Source organism: Bos grunniens, chromosome 20 (assembly GCF_055505025.1).
Source record: "Bos grunniens cultivar Pamir isolate PY7600 chromosome 20, Bosgru_T2T1.0, whole genome shotgun sequence".
NCBI classification, from domain to species: domain Eukaryota; kingdom Metazoa; phylum Chordata; class Mammalia; order Artiodactyla; family Bovidae; genus Bos; species Bos grunniens.
In genome coordinates this window covers 6,484,695-6,504,708 of record NC_141184.1, presented here as the reverse complement: position 1 = coordinate 6,504,708, position 20,014 = coordinate 6,484,695, and the positions used below count along the sequence as shown (strand labels likewise).

The window sequence follows — 20,014 nt, the reverse complement described above, 5'->3', positions numbered from 1 at the left end:
TCCCAGAGCTTGCTCAAACTCATGTCCATTGAGTTAGTGATGATATCCAACCATTTCATTCTCTGTCGCCCCCTCCTCCTCCTGCCCTCAATCTTTCACAGCATCAAACTCTTGGGCACCTGCTCTAATCTGCATGCAGGGTAAGAAACACATGAAAATGTCCCTGTTTACATAATTTTATGTTAGTTTTTTAATGGTTAGTTTTTTCAGAACATTAAAGATGCTGAAAAACGTGTAAGTTTTCTTCCATTAAAGCTGGGAAAGTAAAACTACAATTAGCTCTATTTTTGGTATAAATAATATATTTAAAATGAAAACAATGTTGTACATTTTTAATACCTTTATTGCCCAATTTTCCAATAGTTCTTCAACACTTGAATGTTCTGGCAATAAAAACACAATCCTTAAATATACATAACACCCCATAAACAGGGGTGCCCTTTTTTCCTTCTGCATCAGGCATCACGATGGCTTGGGAGGGCACTGCTCAGAGCTTAAGATTTTTCCAAAGTTCCTTTTATTGCTTGTTACTGCTCCTTATTACTTGTAATTTGTGCCTGTGTGCTAAGTTGCTTCAGTTGTGTCTGACTCTTTGCGACCCCATGGACTGTAGCCCACCAGGCTCCTCTGTCCATGGGGATTCTCCAGGCAAGAATACTGGAGTGGGTTGCCATGCCTTCCTCCAAGGGATCTTCCTAACCCAGGGATCGAACCAGTGCCTCTTATGTCTCTTATTGCAGGTGAGTTCTTTACCACTAGCGCCATCTGGGAAGCCTGAAGTAGTCTGTACCCATGAAATAATAACGTGGAAGTGACACCTAAGTAGAAGAGCACGTGGGACATATATTACCTCTCTCACTTGAAAAAAACACCTATGTTAACCTTGAGTCAGATATCTCACATTCTCTTCTCCGCCCACAAATGTTATCGAGGAAGAACGCCCTTTCTTGATGTTCCTGGGGAGCCCTATCTGAGCAAGTTGCTGTCCCTCTGTCCCTCTCTTCTTAGAGGGCTAGCAGCTTAGAAGGTGGTGGTGAAGTGGAAACTGAGCACATGAGGTGCGTCCGAGCTCTTTCTCTCTTTGGGGGAATCCACCCGCCTCCAGCAAGCCATGTTCTGGTAAGTTCCGTTTCCCTGTGCTGTATCCACCACCTCTGTCTGCCCCATGCAAATATGCTGGTGCCCATCAGGGAGCCCACTGTCCTGAAGGGAAACAGGTCTTGTTATTGACCCACAAGTTAACAAAACATATCTATACACACACAGAAACAAAATACAACTTAATAGAAAACCCTCTTCAAAAACCCTAGTTGAGTGAGGATACTCAATTTTGACCAAACCACCTTTTCAACCAAATTTCTAGGTGGTCAGCATGTTTTTTGAGCAAATTGCTTTAAATAAGAAGCCCAGGAGCCTTCCTGTAATAAAATTGAAATTTGTTCAGTTGTGTCCAACTCTTCGACCCCATGGACCGTAGCCCACCAGGCTCCTCCGTCCATGGGAGTCTCCAGGCAAGAATACTGGAGTGGGTAGCCTTTTCCTTCTCCAGGGCATCTTCTCGACCCAGGGATTGAACCCGGGTCTCCTGCACTGCAGGCAGATTCTTTACCATCTGAGCCACCTATAATGAGTCACCCTGCATCACCGACTTGATGCACATGAGTTTGTGTGAACTCCGGGAGTTGGTGATGGACAGGGAGGCCTGGCATGCTGTGATTCATGGGGTTGCAAAGAGTCGGACACGACTGAGTGACTGAACTGAACTGAACTGAAATCTCCTTTCTTGTATATTTATCCGGTATTAAGCAACTGCCTTGTTTTTTCTACCTTATCTGCCAGAGAAAGGGGTTCAGTGAACACAGCCACAGAAGCCTCCAGAATTCTCATCTTTTCTCATGAGACCTTAATCACTGAGGTTTGGGTTGTGCTTAAAGTACAATGTATGGGCCACTGCATGACTGTTTTGGCTCATGGATGACCTGTGGGCGGAGCCAAGGCTCATGTGTGCCGGGTGCCACTGACACGTGTGTACCTGGGCGTGCTCCTGGCTGGGCACCGCGCTCAGACCTGTCGCTGCCATGTACGTGCTGCCGATGGTCTTGATCTTTTCAACACCACTGAACTTCGGCTTGGAGAGCAGCTGGGAAGCAATGAGAATCATAGTTACTCATGTGGGTGCTGACCCAATACCAAACACTTAAGAGACATTCTCAAATTCTAGTGCTCAGTCACGGGAACAGGGCACCATTTATTCACCCTTTGACCCTGGGCATCTTGGGAAAAGGCACACTTCATCAATTTCACAAAGCATGTGTCCTTGGAAGGAAATATAGTATAATAATTTACTTCCAGTTAACACAAATTATTTTTCAGAATTTCCTAGTGAAGAAAGCAGGATAGCCTATCATGTGAGTGATAACTGCCTCATTAAATTTTCAAATTTTCCTCAAATACATTTCCTACTCTGTGTTTGAAGCACCTAAATACAAAATGATTCAAAGTGTGAGGTCTTCCCTGAATGGTGAGGGTAATTTATGACCAGTTATAGTGCTGGGGCTGGAGAAGGGCATGGCACTTCATTCTTGCCTGGAGAATGCCATGGACAGAGCCTGGGGACGACAGTCCATAGGGTCACAAAGCGTCGTACACGACTGAGGCAACTTAGCACAGCAGAGCACACCACACGTGGTGCCAGGGACTGGCCTTTGCCCTCTGAAAACTTGGAGTGGAGGGAATAAAGATCTAGAATGGCTCCTCCTATTAGCCCTGCTCCTAATTTATTTTTTTGTCTCAGCTTCTGGCACCAATAATCAGTTTCTTACTGGGCTCCTCCCCATCCACTATATTAAGCCTTAGGGTGGGATGGAAGAAAGGTAGAAATAAGATAAGTGGTAGGAAAGAGAAAGACCAGATGGAGAGAGCAAATGAAGGAAACTCTGGAAGGTTCTGTATCTGCTCAGCAGGACAATGGCAGGGACAGAAGGCTGAGAACACCTTCTAGAGCCTTCCTTGGTACTTCTGCTTTCAGAGGTGGTTCCATGTTAGAGAATCTAAGATAGGCGAGCAAATCTCATTCTCACATCTCTATGAGCCAATCAAACCTGCGAGGACACTAATGCTGGAGAACATCTATTTTACAGAGGAACAGCTGGAGGAAATATGCCCCCATTTTCCTCTAGGGACCCAGCGTAACAGTGGAAGCCTCCAGGTGTCATTACTTCACCACAAGTCTTGAGTCAACCTCGAGGTAACAACGGTGGTAGTAGAGAAACGCATTTAGATGCCTGGCCTAAGACCTTCCTATTACATCATTCATCACTGTATTCCAAAGTTCCATTAATCACGATGAACCTATGTTCACTGATGTCAATTTTTCCTATATTTGCACGATATTATTAAAAATGGTGTAACATCCATATCTTTCATATCAGGAGTCTGTTTGTTCTTCCTAGAAAACAAAGCACGTTGTTCCCTTGGTAGGCAGAAAATTGAAAAATGACATCTATTTCAAAATCTAAGACATATACTTTGTCCTTTCTAAAACATATTGTACTGCATTCATATTGCTTTTTCAATAATAAAGTAGGCCATCCATGCACACTTCAAGTTGATATCTGACAGAGACCTTGGAGTCTATACAGAGAGACATGCCAATAATCCACTATGATAAATATATTCATTATCTTTTTTATGTATAAAGATATGCGCAAGTATTTTCCTTGGAGTTCAGGCCTTTCAAGAAAATTTATGAGCATACTGGAAAGGTATTATTGAACGGATTTTGGTAGTTGTTCCTAGCAATCACATCAGCTTTGCAAATAGTATGTGTTTGCCTCACCAAAATTAGTAACCTAAATAGAGCAAAAAGATTAATGCCAACCACCAGCAATTTTGCCAAAGGATGAGTTTTCAGATATGCCATGATATTGCACTAACTTCAAATGTGCCGGTCCACAGGAATGTCAGAGTGTGGGGCTGGGGTCACCTCTGCCCATCAGGGGTAACTCTTTTTTTTCTTTTTTTAACTTTTTATTTTGTATTGGGACTCAGGTTCAATCCCTGGGTCAGGAAGATCTCCTGGAGGAGGCGTGGCAACCCACTCCAGTATTCTTGCCTGGAGAATCCCATGGACACAGGAGCCTGGGGGCTATAGTCCATAGGGTTGCCAAGAGTCAGACACGACTGAAGCGACTTAGCATGCATTTTGTATTGGAGCATAGCCGATTAACAATGCTGTGATAGCTTCAGGTGGACAGCAAAGGGACTCAACCACATATATATACACACACACACATGTATCCATTCACCACCCACCCAGGCTGAAGGGTAACTCTTAATACCTACATCATCAAAGTCGGCAATGATCTCGTTCAGGAGCCGAAGGCATTCCAAACCCTCCTTGTTCACGTCTGATTCTGTATAGAATTCTTTGAAATCAGGAATGGAGGCAAACATGACGCAGACGCAGTCGTAGGACTGGTGGTATAACTCCTGCCCAGGAGAAAAGGAACTGCTGAGCACTAGGAAACTTTTCAAGGAAAGCTGCTCCTAGTGCAAGTGCTTCTTTATGTCAGGACTGGTGAAGAAATCACCCAGTGGCCACTGCGCCCGCCCCGCCCTCTCGTCCCCGGCCTATTTCACTGAGCACAGGTGAAGGCTTCCGGCGGGCTGGATTCAGGCTCAGAATCATCGACGCCACACGGCCACTGTCACTACCAGCTAGTATGAGGTGCCCTTCCGCTCACCCCTCTCTGCCCTCTCTATCGTAGACAATTACAAGAGACCACAGAAGGGGACGACAGAGGGTGAGATGGTTGGATGCCATCACCGACTCCATGGACATGGGTTTGGGTGGACTCCGGGAGTTGGTGATGGACAGGGAGGCCTGGCGTGCTGCGGTTCACGGGGTCGCAAAGAGTCGGACACGACTAAGTGACTGAACTGAAGGGAACTGATAGACTTTTTGCTTAGGGGAAAAAAAATGTTCTCTAAACAACTAAAGGGAAACAAAATGATTTTCCAAACTATGACACTGTCCTAACGTGACTCGTTATAGCTACATCCTTTGGATTGGAGTGTGTTGTGAATTTTCCTCTTTAGAGTAATACAGGCTCATAGTTCTGTATGCACAGACATGATTAAAATGTCTTGTAAGTACAGTTTCAAGGTGTTGCCATAATTTCCCCAACACACAGAGAAACCTTCGAGTTCAGCGGGGATTTCATAAAGAAAGGGTCACTACGTGGGCGTGGGAGCTGGTCCTGGGGGGCCGGGGATCTGCTTTTCCACTGGTGCCGGCTCCTCGGGAACCTTGGATGGCCTGACACAGGCGGAATGGCCAGGCGCCAATGTGGGCGCAGTGCATGATGGGAAGCACTCCACCAAGAACCATGAGGAGAGTTCTGTTAAACAAGATGGCGGCCTCTGAGCGGAGGGGAGAAAGCTCCCAGATGGCACTTCCTGTTTGCCCGCTAGACCAAGGGGATCCACCCTGCATGACTGTTACCAGTGTGTTCTGCTTTCCGGGGCACCCAGATGAATCCATTACCAGGGAGTGGGCACTCTGACAGCACCGTAACTCCAAAGTTTGGTGACCTCTCAGAAAAATCATTCTTCCTCCATAGAGGTCTCATAAGGAACATAATGGGGCAATGGTGACCCGTGGCAAGACATAACCGCTTCCTGGGAAAGCTACACTTCTGTCATCTTCTTATTTCCAGAGCCAACCATCCTGTAATGCCTTCTGTTACGGTCTCACAATCTGTATAAAATACGTGAACAACAGACTTAAGGTTTTCCTTTTCTACTCTGCTCTCAATATGGTTAGGTTGGCTCTTTGTGCAGACCTGTACTTCCTCTCTCTGAAAGGTGGTTTTTGTGCACATTCATATCCTGGGAAGATACTCTGTGGCATGTGTGACTGTCAAGTTTAGGTTGCAGTAACACTGACTAAGCCAGGGTGCCAAGGTAATGGGGGAGAGAAAAGCCCCTGGAAGCCTGCTCTAGTTAAAAATGCCAGTTTCCTAAAAGTAGTGTAGGCTCCACAGACTTCCCCACTCTTTATGAAAAGGGGTACATCAAGCAAGGCAAGGATATATTTTCTGTACCTTGCGTTTCCCCGGCATCTGCGGACATCAGCCGAAGTGACCCTCTGGGGAATGGTGATGATGACAAGAATGCACACGACAATCGCCAGCACTGACTGAATGCCCACTGCGTGGCAGGATGTGCGCCCCTCTGAACTACCAGCATTAACTTGCCCCTGACGAGAATTTTAGGCAGAGCAGTTACAATACTTTCCCAAGGCTACCAAGTCTGATGTAGACTTCACTCTTACAAATACTACGCTGTACACTTCACCCTGCATTTCCTGGTGACCACACACTGTGCGGCCTGAATTGGGGGCAGCATGGGGCCTTGAGTCACTTGTAGCTTCATGTCACTTTGCCTTTCTTCTCTCCCCTGGGGTCTTTCCAGTGTCTGGGGTGGGGGATAAGGAAATGCAAGACTGAACTGACTGGCAGTTTGGAAATGAAAGTGAAAGTGAAGTCACTCAGTCGAGTCCGACTCTTTGCGACCCCGTGGACTGTAGCCCACCAGGCTCCTCCAGTCCATGGAATTCTCCAGGCAAGAATACTGGAGTGGGTTGCCATTTCCTTCTCCAGGGGATTTTCCCGACACAGGGATTGAACCCGGGTCTCCCACATTTCAGGCAGACGCTTTAACCTCTGAGCCACCAGGGAAGCCATGAGGGATGATTTTAACTGTGCTGATTTGGGGTCTGATAAAATATCTTCAGGTTGACACTCTCAGAATTGTCCTCTGAACTCTTGCCCCAGAAGACCTAGGTTACTGAAGCTGGAAGGGGCCTGATGGGTCATCTTATTCCAGTCTTCAACAGGAATGCCTGGGAGAGTCACCAATGGAACTTTCAAGAAGGTGACACCGGGGCCTCCCCATGACCAACTGAACCTTGCCCCTGGGGCGTGCTCTGAGAATGCACATCTTTTTGTAAAGCTCCACGGGTTATCCTGTTGTGCAGCCTTGATTAAGAATCACAGGACAAATGAGGAATTGTTAGTTCAAGGGAGTTCAGTGACACACCAAGGCTCCCACCGGCTTAGAAAAAAGAATTGTTAATCTCTGGAGTCCTGGCCTGGTGCTCTGCAGGCTATAAGTGCTGCTGGGACTGGGACTGCAAACTGCTTACCCACCCTCTTTTGACAAATGGGTCACTTGGAGCCTCCGTGGAAATACACGGAAATACTAATACAAATACACTGTTGAGTGAGTGGGGATCCCTGACTCTCTAGTTCCTGGCTCAGGGTTGCCACAGGACTATTCTGGAGAATTAGGGCAACTTCGCAGATGAGAAGCTTTACAGATTCACTAGAGCTAATGAAACTTGCAGGTTTTAGAACCATACCCTAAACTCAAGAGAGATTCCTTCAGGTCTTTGGGTTGGGCTTGGAGCCAGATTGGTTGGTGACCTGAGCTTATCTTATCCTTCCAGAGGACCTGGGGTGAGGCTAGGGTAGGTGGAAAGCCTTGGAGGAGATTTTGGAATTCAGAGTCTAGCACGGGTGACCCTTGTCCAGCACACAGCTGCCAAAAAGAATCTCACTGAGCTTTGGAATGGGAAGCGTAGATGCCATTCCAACATTCACTCAAATGTCACCATTCTCCTGAAGAAGCTCAAGTTACAGAAAAACCATCACGAAGCAACTGCACTTCTGTGCCTGCTGTCCTTTACAGTTTATTGAGTGAGATTTAGTTGTTTTTTTTTTTTTTTTCCTAACTCTGGATGAAAACTTGGGCTAACTCCACGACTCTTCTTGCTATTCCCAGGTAACATGAGTCCTGTCATCAATAATTTAAGTATCCAATATAACGAGAAGTCAAAACTTAGATCCCCATGGGATGTGTGGCTTTCTCCTTCCCCAGTGTGGGCCTCCTGGGGGAGGGTGTCTGCAGAGTGGAAAAAGGCCATGGTTTGCTTCTCTCTCTCTGCTCCTCGTGTTTCTGCTCTGACCCCTCCCTAGATGGCTAGTCAGGTTTTCCAAAGCACCCCAGGGGTGGAGAACAAGGAAAAAAAGAAGTGTCTTCTGGAGAAGGAACACGTCCCATTAACTACATCACAGTTCCTTGAACTTCAACTATGAACTTAAGCCTGGTGGCCATTTCCTTGGGTTATTTGGAGACACCCCATCACTTCCCTGATCATGGGACAATCTGCCAAGCTTCCCTTGACGTGGACCACGCCCTCCCCTCTTACTCATGATTATTATCTTCACCCCCGGCTTTCTGGTTATTCTTCTAGCTTCTCTACTGGGACCTACAAGCAGCTTTTCCAAACAGGATCTAAAAGGACCCCACACCAACTGTCTTTCTCTTGCTGGCTCGCTGGAGACAGTCAGCACGCTTTGCCCTCCCAACCTTCAGAGTCCCTGCCTGCAGCCTTCCAATTGTCTTGGCCCAGACACTCCCATCAGCCCTGCCCCCCACCCCTGCCCCACCCACCCATCAGGAACCCACCAGGCATCTGTGCCCCCTTGATGGTGCTGCTGCCCCAGGACCACTCAGAGACACAAATCTAAGGTACACATCCCAGGCTGTCACTCAGTTCAGTCACTCAGTCGTGTCCAACTCTTTGTGACCCCATGGACTGCATCATGCCAGGCCTGCCTGTCCATCACTAACTCCCAGAGCTCACTCAAACTCATGTCCATTGTGTCGGTGATGCCATCCAACCAGCTCATCCTCTGTCATCCCCTTCTCCGCCTTCAATCTTTCCCAGCATCAGGGTCTTTTTTTAGTCAGTTTTCGCATCAGGATGAGTGGTCCATTTTGGTCCAGTTTTGAGACATGAAGGGAGGATTTCTCACGTCCTTTGCGGAGGGCGCTCCCTTCTCACTACATTCTGCCTCTGATCCCTCCCCCGCCCCTGGTGTGCCTGGGAGTGAAGAGCTGAGAGTTGTGTAGCACTCCCTTTGGGATATGAGTCCTCCTGTCTCTCGGTGTCATGGGCTGGTATTCACTTTAGCATCTGCTGTATAGACACACAGGCACGCACACAGCCTCAAGGGGGCCTGCTGCAGGCAGGCTTCACACCAGGTATTAGGGACACAGAGAGACAACATGAGCCCTTCCCTAAGGAGCTTAGAGTTGGGCTGGAGAGGAGAGGGAAGCAGAGATCAGGAGAACAAAGTGTGGTTGGTGCAGCTTATGCCCAGGTATGGAGAGGTCTGCTTGGTGTGCCCTGGAAGATGGTCAGAACTGCCACAAGCTTGGGGTTCAGAGTCTGGGCCCGGCACTTTCTCTTGCTGACTCAGGCCACAGCTGGGAGGAGATGTTCCCACCTTTCTCCTCCCCCAGGTGGCCTGTGTTTATGCTCAGCCTGCCAGCTTGTGTCTGAAGTCTTCAGGAGAGTCAAGTCATTAGAAAGCACAGAAGCATCTCTCAGCCCCTGTGGTTTTCTAGCCTGACTGCAAGGAACAGGTTGAGAGAGCTGCCTGGGTGTTGAGAGGGGGTAGATAGCTGAGAAGGGGAAGCTCTTTGCCTGCCTGGTGACCTCCTCACCCTCCCACCCTGTACCCACAGTGACATCTGTGTCTAATTTTTTTTTAATTTAGTTAAATTAATTGATTTATTTTTGGCTGTGCTGGGTTTTTGCTGCTGCTGGGGCTCTTCTCTAGTTGCGGCGAGCACGGACCACTCTTGAGTTGTGCACAGGCTTCTCATCACGGTGGTTTCTCCTATTGCAGAGCACAGGCTCTAAGCCTTGTGGGCTTCAATAGCTGTGATTCCTGGGCTTCCTCCAGTTCGAGCACAGGCTCAGTAGTTGTGAGGCATGGTCTTAGTTGCTCTGAGGCATGTGGGATCTTCCCAGATCGGGGTTTGAACCTGTGTCTCTTGCATTGGCAGGCTTTTTTTTTTTTTTTTATATTAACCACTGAGTCACTAGGGAAGCCCCTGTATCTTGTTTTGGTCAAGCCTCAGCTATCGCACAGTGAGGCTGCCTGGCTCAAAAATCACACACAACCCTGACCACTGGGGACTCGGCAAAGGGGCAACTGAGGAGAAAATGTGGTTTTCTTCAACAAGGGACGGGAGCCGGCCGGGATGTCTATTTTAGGGACCTCTCAGCCCCGCTCCTGCCACAGTGCAGCAGTCTGGAGCAAAGGCTTTGTAAACCTGTGGGCTCCGTCTGGGCGCACAGAGCTCGGTCCAGGCTCTGAATGGCCTGAGGGTTCAGACCTGGTAAGGACGGTCAGCAGCTGGTGGAGAACCTTGGGATGCCTTAAGGGAAACCAGTGCCCTGGGGAAGGGAGAAGAAGAGCCTGCAAAGCTGGACACAGCAGCTCTCTGGCACAGATCTGGAGCACAGGTGCAGTGAACAGTCTTAAATCAAAAGCAAAATCTTTTGGGGATTACTGTCATTAAATCATTCTTTATTCTGTACTTCTGAAGGGAGAGGAGTTTTGTCTGCATGTGCATATGGCAGGTGGAGAATCAAAAGGCTCTTTGTTAACATGGGTCTTCAGTTCAGTTCAGTTCGGTTGTTCAGTTGTATCTGACTCTTTGCCATCCCATGGACTGCAGCACGCCAGGCCTCCCTGTCCATCACCGACTCCCGAAGTTTATTCAAACTCATATCCATTGAGTCGGTGATGCTATCCAACCATCTTATCCTCTGTCATCCCCTTCTCCTCCTGTGTTCAATCTTTCCCAACATCAGGGTCTTTTCCAATGAGTCAGTTCTTCTCATCAGGTGGCCAAAGTATTGGGGTTTCAGCTTCAACATCAGTCCTTCAGAAATTCAGGACTAATATCCTTTAGAATGGACTAGTTGGATCTCCTTGCAGTCCAAGGGACTCTCAAGAGTCTTCTCCAACACCACAGTTCAAAAGCATCAATTTTTTGGCACTCAGCTTTCTTTACAGTCCAACTCTCATATCTGTATATGACAACTGGAAAAACCATAGCCTTGACTAGATGGACCTTTGTTGGCAAAGTAAAGTCTCTGCTCTTGAATATGCTATCTAGGTTTGTCATAACTTTCCTTCCAAGGAGTAAGCGTCTTTTAATTTCATGGCTGCAGTCACCATCTGCAGTGATTTTGGAGCCCCAAAAACCTGGGTCTTAGCCGAAGTCACAGGTCATGTTTCCAGGGAATGTTCCAGAATACCATGGAGTATTAACATTTACCGTGGAACTGAAAGATACACTGCCATTTGTATGCGAGTGTGCTAAGTTGCTTCACTCATGTTGGACTCTGTGTGATGCCATGGACTGTAGCCTGTCAGGCTCCTCTGTCCATGGGATTCTCCAGGCAAGAATACTGGAGTGGGTTGCCATGCCCTCCTCCAGGAGATCTTCCCAACCCAAGGATCAAACTTGCCTCTACTGGACAATTTTTTCTTATCACTAAACCACCTGAGAAGCTCAGACTTGGTTGGGTCTCTGCATTCAAAAGCTGTGAGTGCTCAGCCTGCCCCAAAGAGAAGGAGCTAAGGAGGTGATGCTTCTGGATAGCGGCAGGGTGATGATGTTTGTTTTATTGTCCACTCTAGTCCAAACTTGAAAGGCTGTAGGGTAGCCACATCCTGGACAGATTTTGATAAATTCCAGGAGGCAGTGGTTCTCAAGTTTTGTGTTAAATTTGGGATATTTGCTTGAAAGGTAACTAAGATTGAGTGTTTACTGCATGCCAGACACAACTCTACAAGTTTCGCACCAATTACTGCTTTGGAAATTAGTTAGAGCCTCTGTGAGGATGGAGCCTGAGTCCAACAGCTAAGAAGGGCCAGGCCTGGGGCAAGAGCTTTGCTGTCAGTGGCCAAGTGGGGCCTCACAGGAGAGGAAAGTGGCCCCGGAGTCTGAGAGGGGCACGTGTAGCTGGTACCTCGGGCATCCCTTCATTTGGGGAAGCCCTGCTCTTGGGTTCCGGACGTCTCTGGTCCCAGCATTGGCTATGACCTTGCCCAGTTTGGGTCTGGAAGCCCCCAGGGATGATCCTGTTCCAGAGTCTGCATGTTCAACAACAGGCAGCACTTTCCCTCAGGGAAGCCTTGGGGGCGGGGTCACAGTGGGAAGGGGCGAGAGTGCTATCACACACAGGGGGCATCTATTTGACCTTGACCCCGAGGATGGGCCAGGAGCCTGGACCATATCCACACTGTTAAACAGCACAGATCCCATCGCTGTTTAGCTGCAGTAGGTCCGACAACCTCAGCCTTCCTGGCCCAGAATCACGAGCTTAGGATGAGACATCCCCGGGTCAGGGAAGTGGGCTTTTCTGCCCAGGGATGAAGTCAACTGTGGACAGGAAGGGTCATCTGTGTTCCGAGAGAAGTCAGGCAGCCTGCCCATCCATAGGGAAGTCAGAGGATGGGGCAGGAGTTTGCTATGCACTCTAAGGAATCTCTTTATAATAACTTTGTTACTGGGTTGGCCACAAAGTTCATTCTTGTTTTTCCATAACACAGGAAAAAACCCAGAAAACAAAACCCTCCCTTATGAGGTTCACGATTGTTGTTGTTGTTCAGTCACTAAGTCGTGTACAACTCTTTGCGACCTCATGGATTGTAGCCCGCCAGGCTTCCCAATCCTTCACCATCTCACGGAGCTTGCTCAAATTCATGTCCATGGAGTCAGTGATGCCATCAAACCATCTCATCTTCTGTCACCCCCTTCTCCTCTTGCTCTCAATCTTTCCCAGCATCAGGGTCTTTTCCAATGACCTTTTCTTGGAAAAGAGATTCCCGATGGGAGCTCTCAAATCTTTTAGGCAGGGAGCTAGAGGCTCTCCTCCTTCAGCCTCATTCTGGGTGCTCTCTTCTGCATTCAGGATTCTCCACGAGTATTGTAGCAACAGAACCTCCTTCATTACCTGTCTGATCTTCAGCCTGACAGGCTTCTCTGTAATTTTTTTTGTCTTGTGGCATTTGGGATCTTAGTCCCCTGGTCAGGGATTAAACCCGTGCCGCTGGGAGTGGAAACATGGAGTGTTAATCACTGGATGGGCAGGGAATTTTTTAATCCCCAACAGTCACAGCGGCTGCTTGAGTACCTTCCCACCCCTGCTTCCTCCTAATATTTACCTAACCAACAAAAATTGGTAATAAAATGTGGGAAGTCACAGCCCAGGGGCGTTTTGTGTTGTCTGATGAAATACAGAGATTTTTGCAGTCCCAGATTGACAGTTGGTAAAGAATCCGCCTGCCAGTGCAGCAGGTGCAAGAGATGCAGGTTCAATCCCTGGGTCGGGAAGACCGTCCGGAGGAGGGCATAGCAACCCACTCCAGTATTCTTGCCTGGAGAGTCCCATGGACAGAGGAGCCCGGCAGGTTATAGTCCACAGGGTCACCCAGTGTTGGACATGACTGAGCACGCACCTTTTGCAGCCCAGCGCTATGCAGAATGAACTCACTTCAAGGACAGTCTCATTGGCCTGACGCCCCTGATTTAAGATTCAACGTGTGCAGCTCTATCCTCTGAAGCAAAGTCAGGTTGGCAGCTAGACAGAGCAAATCAAATGATGCCTAGGGGATCAGGGGTTCCTAAGTGAAAACTAGACTCCTAATATGTGGTGAAGGAACTTGGAGTTGTCTATGGCAATAAGAGTTTGTAAAACTTTGACATTGAGCTTCTGTTTGTTTTCCTACGGGGCTGCAGCTGGCCTGGGTCAGGAGTATGTTTCCTGCATGAAGGAATAAGCTGGGTGCTTGGTGAATGGGTGCAGACTGTCTGCCCGGAAAATCATTTCACTGCCTAAGTCAGGTTCATGCACACAAGGCACAATGTGGACATGGAGGGGGCCACCCCCACCCCCACAGAATTCACCTTCTTGATACGACAAACTAGGCAACAAAGTCCAGAGCTGGTCTCATCGAAGTGTGCTGACTCCTACTTGGTCCTGAAAAAGTTCCCAAACTGCCTTTGCAGCCAGATGGCACCTGGTCCAAGGTTCAAGCCCACTCTGCAGCCTTCCTCATGGAGCCCATGGGGGTGGTGAAGGCTGTAGATGACTCTGTGTGTGTTCTTAAACTATTAAAATAGTGCGATGATGAGGCAACTTGGGAGAAAATGTCATCCCCGTCTTGGGAGCACCCGAGATACACTGGGGACAGAAGGTCGCTGGCCTGCACGCAGCGGCAGCTGTTGTTCAGTCACTCAGTCATGTCTGCCCTTTGCAAGCCCATGGACTGTGGCTCAGCAGGCCAAGCACCGGCCTGACACAGGGCAGGGGCAACCTTCGATACCTGCTGAATTCATAGACTGAACCGACGAGACATATAGACAAAGATGCTCTTACATTGTTAACGAAAACAGATGGTTCCTCCTTAATAGATGTAATGATTTCATTATCTCTGACCCACAGGCAAATGAGTTGCTGAATAACCTACCGAAAGCTGAAAACACCAGGAGAAAAAGTAGGGAAGTGAATGGAGCCCCTGGACTGGCTGACCACGCCCAGCACACTTCCAGAAAGACTAGGGATAAGGTCCGGCCCCTCCCCTGCCACGAGGCAAGTTCTTCTCAACATAAACTTTAATTATTGAAAAATAAAGTGTGTTTTTTTTTTTTTTAAATAGAAAAATACTGTTACAAGCCTTCTCACTCTGTGGCTTTGTGTACATCAGTGTCATCAAGGTTCAGCTTCTCTATTAACAAGTTCATCCATCCATAGGTTTCTGGATCCCTCATTCCCTCCCAACTATCAGTGAACATTTCATAGGAACGCACGTAGTATCTTACACATCTCTGAGCCCTGCCTCACCTCGTAAGCCCCGCCTCTCCCCCATAGCCCCGCCTCCCCGCATCAGCCCCGCCTCTCCCCACCAGCCCCGCCTCTCTGACCTCGTTCTTCAGGCTCCGCGCCAGGAAGTGCTCAGCCACGTGCGCAGGAAGCACGTTCTCCAGCAGCACTCGGTTCAAGTTCTCCATGGTTTCTATCTCCTCCCGCTCTTTTTTGAACTTGTTCTTCCATAAGAAGTCTAACCTACAGTAATATTCATTCTGTTACAAGAGGACACAGAGGTAAAGAAACAATAGGCATCTTGTCCTGCCAGAGAGTGGAGGTTTTAAAGAGAAAATAAAAAGAATGAGACAAAATCTAAAAAAGAACGCCCCCAAACAGAATTGTCATCCTCCCTACCAAACCCTCTGTTTACCCCAACTGTCTCTCATTCACCTTCTAACGCAGATATGCAAAAATGCAAATTTGAGAAGCAACCAGCCTCAGGAACAGAGGAAATAGTGAGGCTTGAAAGAAAAAAAAAAAAAAGATGACATAAAAGCTTCTTACACAGTTATATTAATAAAAGGTGGCTTGAATTATTTTTTGAAATGAGGCATGATAGAATATAAATAATGAATAAATGAAACTTGGAAAATACATTAGTAGAGAGAGTGCATTTCATGATTTGCATTTAAAAAATAATAGTGTTCATTCGTGGCAGTTTGCCTTTAATCTCTGAAAATCAGTTTTCCTCTATCACAAATTATATAATTAAGTGTTCATTGAAAAGTAAGTGTTTTTCCATTTGGGGCTGCACTGTACTGAGAGAATGACATTATATTTAGACAAAAGTTCATTTTTATATCATTTAATTAAGATGGTGCCTGCTGGTAAACACATATGTGTTCATGCTTATAATGTATTAAAATTCAAAGTTTTTGAAAACCAGCTGTTATTAACATTGTATAAATAGAGAGGCTCAATTACTGTCACAGAGTCTCTTTGGTTTGGCATCATTTTGTGTCTGCTCTGATGTATACAATTTCATATAATGAAATAACCTTGAATTATCTTCCTATAACAGAAGGGCCTAAATAATAAAGTGTATCTCAGCACAGATACTGACAAATAAACGCAAAGAAGAACCAAATGGAGCGAGTTTGTTTTATGGGTTTGATTAGATATACCAGTAATGGCACAAAATAAAACAAAACACTCATAAATGGCCTCAGGCACAGATGGCAATTTAAAAAAAAATTACATTTCAAAGTCTGAATGAGCAATGATCATTCACTGAAATTAGGTTTGATTCAAACTATATATGATATACACAAAAATTACTCCTCTTCCTCCGGGGAGGCATTTTTTAAAAAAGATTACAAAAGAGATATTTAAAAAGTTTTTTATATTACTGTTACATTTCTCCACATTCTGTATTTATGGAAACCATGCTATGTATGTACTAGAAAAGGTCTCTCACTTGGAGAACAGATTATTTACTTGGATTTTTTTGAAGGTGGGGGGCAAATTAGTGGTGTGGCTGGTTTTAAACTAAAGTGACAGAAGCAATCTATGGTGGTGGCTTTGAGAAGACATGGGTTGAAGATCAGAGAAAAATGAAACATGAGCAGAGCCAAGGAGTCAGTGTAGGCAGGCAGCAAGCCCAGTGTGTGTATGTTTGAGCATCCAAGGATGCTAACGCTCTCACACAAGGACCTTGGCCTCACTCTCAGGCACCAGGTTGCCACTGCTGCTGCTAAGTCGCTTCAGTCGTGTCCGACTCTGTGCGACCCCATAGACGGCAGCCCACCAGGCTCCCCCGTCCCTGGGATTCTCCAGGCAAGAACACTGGAGTGGGGTGCCATTTCCTTCTCCAGTGCATGAAAGTGAAAAGTGAAGGTGAAGTCACTCAGTCGTGTCCAACTCTGTGCAACCCCATGGACTGTGTAGCCCACCAGGCTCCTTCCATCCATGGGATTTTCCAGGCAAGAGTACCAGAGTGGGGTGCTCTTGTCTAGGACTTTGTTATTTCTTCACTAAGGTTTTTGAGATGCCTAAAGCAGTATTTAGCATAAACATTTTCTTAGAAAGCACGTACATGGTGATCATTTCCAGAAAGATGGTCATAGGGCAGGGGAGCCATCAGGACAAATAATAATGAAATAAGTTGCAAAGTGTCTGTGCTATTTTTTAAAACATATTCAGAAAAGAAGTAACTCTGAGGCCATGAATTCTTATGGCACTTGAAAACCTTATTTATAATAAGGTTTTATAATACAGCTGCATTTCCTGAAGTGTATGCAGAAGCCCGGTGTCACAGACTTCACAGTGCTTGTTATCCCAGAAGACTTTGGACCTTAGTAAATCATTCACTTAATGATTCTGGAGTGAAGATCAGCCTCCTGGCTCCCCATGGTGAATCTGTGCCAGGGACAGAGGTGCGGACGACGATGAGGGGACCCAGGTCTTCTGAGCTCTGTGTCAGGACCACAGTGGAGCGCTCCAGAGACTGGAGAGGGCTGCACTGTGGCCTCCAGGAAGATGGCAGAGGATGGCTGGCATCCCTACGTGCTGCACTGATTGTCACAGGCCTGGTCTCTGCCCTGACCGTGAGATCAGTAATTGCTTCCTCCTGGTGAGAAATGGAAGCTGGACCCACACTCCCAGTTGACAGTTTGCGTCTCATATAATGTTACAGTTTAGAGGTGTATATGTAATTTAATTGGCCTTGCCTTTTCCTTGGTTATCTCCAAATAAACCACTTCTCTGTTTCATGTTATCCATCAAAGAACTTAAAACAAAATGTTGGTTGAGGTAAAGCTAGCTGTATGGGATACTTTTTAGTTTTTGGGTGATTGTCCTTGTTTGCAGGCAGAGAAAGAATATTGCCCAACAAAGTCCTGCACCCAGAGGCTCCACTGGGAGGCCAGAGAGGCACAGAGGCCGAGGAGGACATTTCATTTGTATTACAAAACCAAAGTTTTGAACCGGGGACCATACTTCTAGGGATAACTGCAAGTGACAGCAAGGATGTTTAATACCCAGTTCAAAGAAAAAGAAGTCATACCTTCTGAAATGCAGATGAAAACCCCAGGCAAGGGACATTTTTCCCAATTAATGTCAGCTATTGAGGGAATACTTTTGTAGGCTTACAAAACTTACATATTTATTTTGAGGCTTCACAGGAAATTCATTGACTCACATTTCTACCATTCACAAAGTCTGCCTCTTAGGGAAGCAATAGAGGCCTTTTCCTAGTGTCTACATCCAAGCACCTTGTGCTACCTGCTTTTCTGTTGTTATAAGACGCTGCTGCTGCTGCTTCAACATTTGTTTGCATGAAGCAACAGCAATGTGCAGGAGCAAAGTATTATTAATACAGCACTTTAGAGAAGTTATAGAAGAAACAAGCTTCTTACCTGTCTGCCCAGAACAAGCAGTGTGATGAAAAATATAAAGAGAGATACTGAGCCCATGGTCTTTAGGTCTTTCCAAATGCCTGGTCTATTAAGAAACAAACAGACGAGAACAATACGAGAAAACAACATACACATAGGACTTAGAATTCATGCATCAACAAATTTCAGAATCTCTAAAGCCTGTCTACATTCTACACCAATCAACCAAACACACACACACACACACATTTTAAATATATTTGCAAACCCAGATTGCATCAAGAGAAAACAAAATAATCCTTATTTTGAGAGCTCAGTAAAAGAAAAAAATCTTCCAAATGACTATAGATTTCTTACTTTATACCAAGCTCTAGCAAATATATAAAAGAATAACAGAATATTTGTAATATTTTCTTTTTATTTCTGGGATCGGTATGGATAGTTTGATTATATGATTTGTTTTTTTTTTTTTAGTAATTATTTGCAGAAAGAGACAGTGTGCTAGGAATGAATGATCATAGGAGATACAAAAATGAAGTAGGGAACTTGATTTCTATAAGCCACTTGGACTAAGGAATAATACATGCTCTTACAGCTTTCTGGCAGGTGTTGATTCTTAGTCCTCCTTCCATGGGGTTTTGTATCACAAAGGTGTGGACACCCCTGGCCCACTGCCCCACCAAGTTCCTGGCCCACTGCCCCAAGAGTTCTTACCATGCTGGCTGGAGCCCTCCATCCTTATCACAATCTTGTAGGCAATGACCACAAACTCATCCTACTTGGCATGTGTGATAGTCCATTTTTTTTGTGTCAACATAAGGGTTCTGTTTTCTGGGAGAACCCTGACAAGTTCAGCAAACAAGGAGAAATCTACTTGATACCCCAGGGGAATCTTGCAGAAGCTGACAAATGATTATTCCCCACAGTAAATGAGACTTCAGAAAGAAAAGTTGATAATGTATGGGCATTATGTCACATAAACAGCATAGCCTGTATTTAATCAAGTGTAAAATATCAGGTCATCAGTTTCTGCTTGTGAGTTGAACTGGTGGTGAGATTTTCCTTTTTCTCCATAGAAGATTCGAGGGCTGATGACATAGGAGAAATTGATCAAGTACCCAAGAGCGCAGGTGGGCTTTGAAGTAAGTAAACGAGGATGGAATCATGTCTCCCCTGCTCTAGTCTAGTGAGCTTGGCACCTGGGATAAACTCCTCTAAACTTCACCTTCCTCATCACCCAAAGCGGGTACTGATATCCATCATGTAGGCTGCCTTGGACAGTAAGTCAGATACTGATGTAACTGGCACACAGCCTGGCACACAGGAGGCACTTTATAAGTGGCACTCACGATTTTTAGTATTAACCATACAGTGATAAGGGAATGGGGCGAGGAAGCTAGAGAAAAAGATAAGAGAATGCAGGCTGGTGAATTTCATTAGCAGAATGACAGGTGGATTCTAGTAGAAAAGAGGAAACAGAATCTCCAGTCCCAGTGGCTGATGGGTGTCAGACGTAAGAGAACTCTCCAGAAAGGCTATGCTTGTACTCAGGTCTCTTTCCTCCTCCTGAGCCCAACTGTGGCTGGAAAAAAAAAAAATTGAGCTCAACAGCCATAAGGAGGTCATCAGTTTCTCTCTGTGAATAAAGTGGGCTGAGAAATGTCACTTTCCTGTCTCAATAGGACAGATTTTAAGAAATGAAGATCCAGAGTTGCTTCCCTGGTGGCTCAGACGGTCAAGAAATGAAGATCCTTTTTGAGCCCATGGCATCTGTGTCTAATAGTGCACTTGAGGTAACTGTGAGGAGCGGATGTTTATAAACAACGCAGACTTCAGTGACTTTTAAATTCATACCCCCCTCCCCCCACCATAT

At 46.2% G+C, this 20,014-nt stretch overlaps 1 protein-coding gene across 2 annotated transcripts in view; it reads right to left on the bottom strand.

Annotated features, from left to right (window-relative positions):
• The window catches only part of ADCY2 (adenylate cyclase 2), a 454,409-nt gene that overhangs the window by 17,816 nt on the left and 416,579 nt on the right, over positions 1-20,014 (bottom strand). Inside the window, exons 19-22 of one of the 2 annotated variants that reach the window (XR_015148596.1) lie at positions 18,163-18,247; positions 14,863-15,004; positions 4,345-4,491; positions 2,033-2,140 (exon numbers count right to left, since the gene is read on the bottom strand). Coding sequence is in view for 1 of the 2 variants with exons in the window: in XM_086361165.1 (XP_086217291.1) it covers positions 2,033-2,140; positions 4,345-4,491; positions 14,863-15,021; positions 18,163-18,247 (499 nt within the window). In the remaining variant the exon portion in view is untranslated. Of the gene's footprint in view, positions 1-2,032; positions 2,141-4,344; positions 4,492-14,862; positions 15,022-18,162; positions 18,248-20,014 lie in introns of both variants that reach the window. The other variant, XM_086361165.1, reaches the window with a different exon arrangement.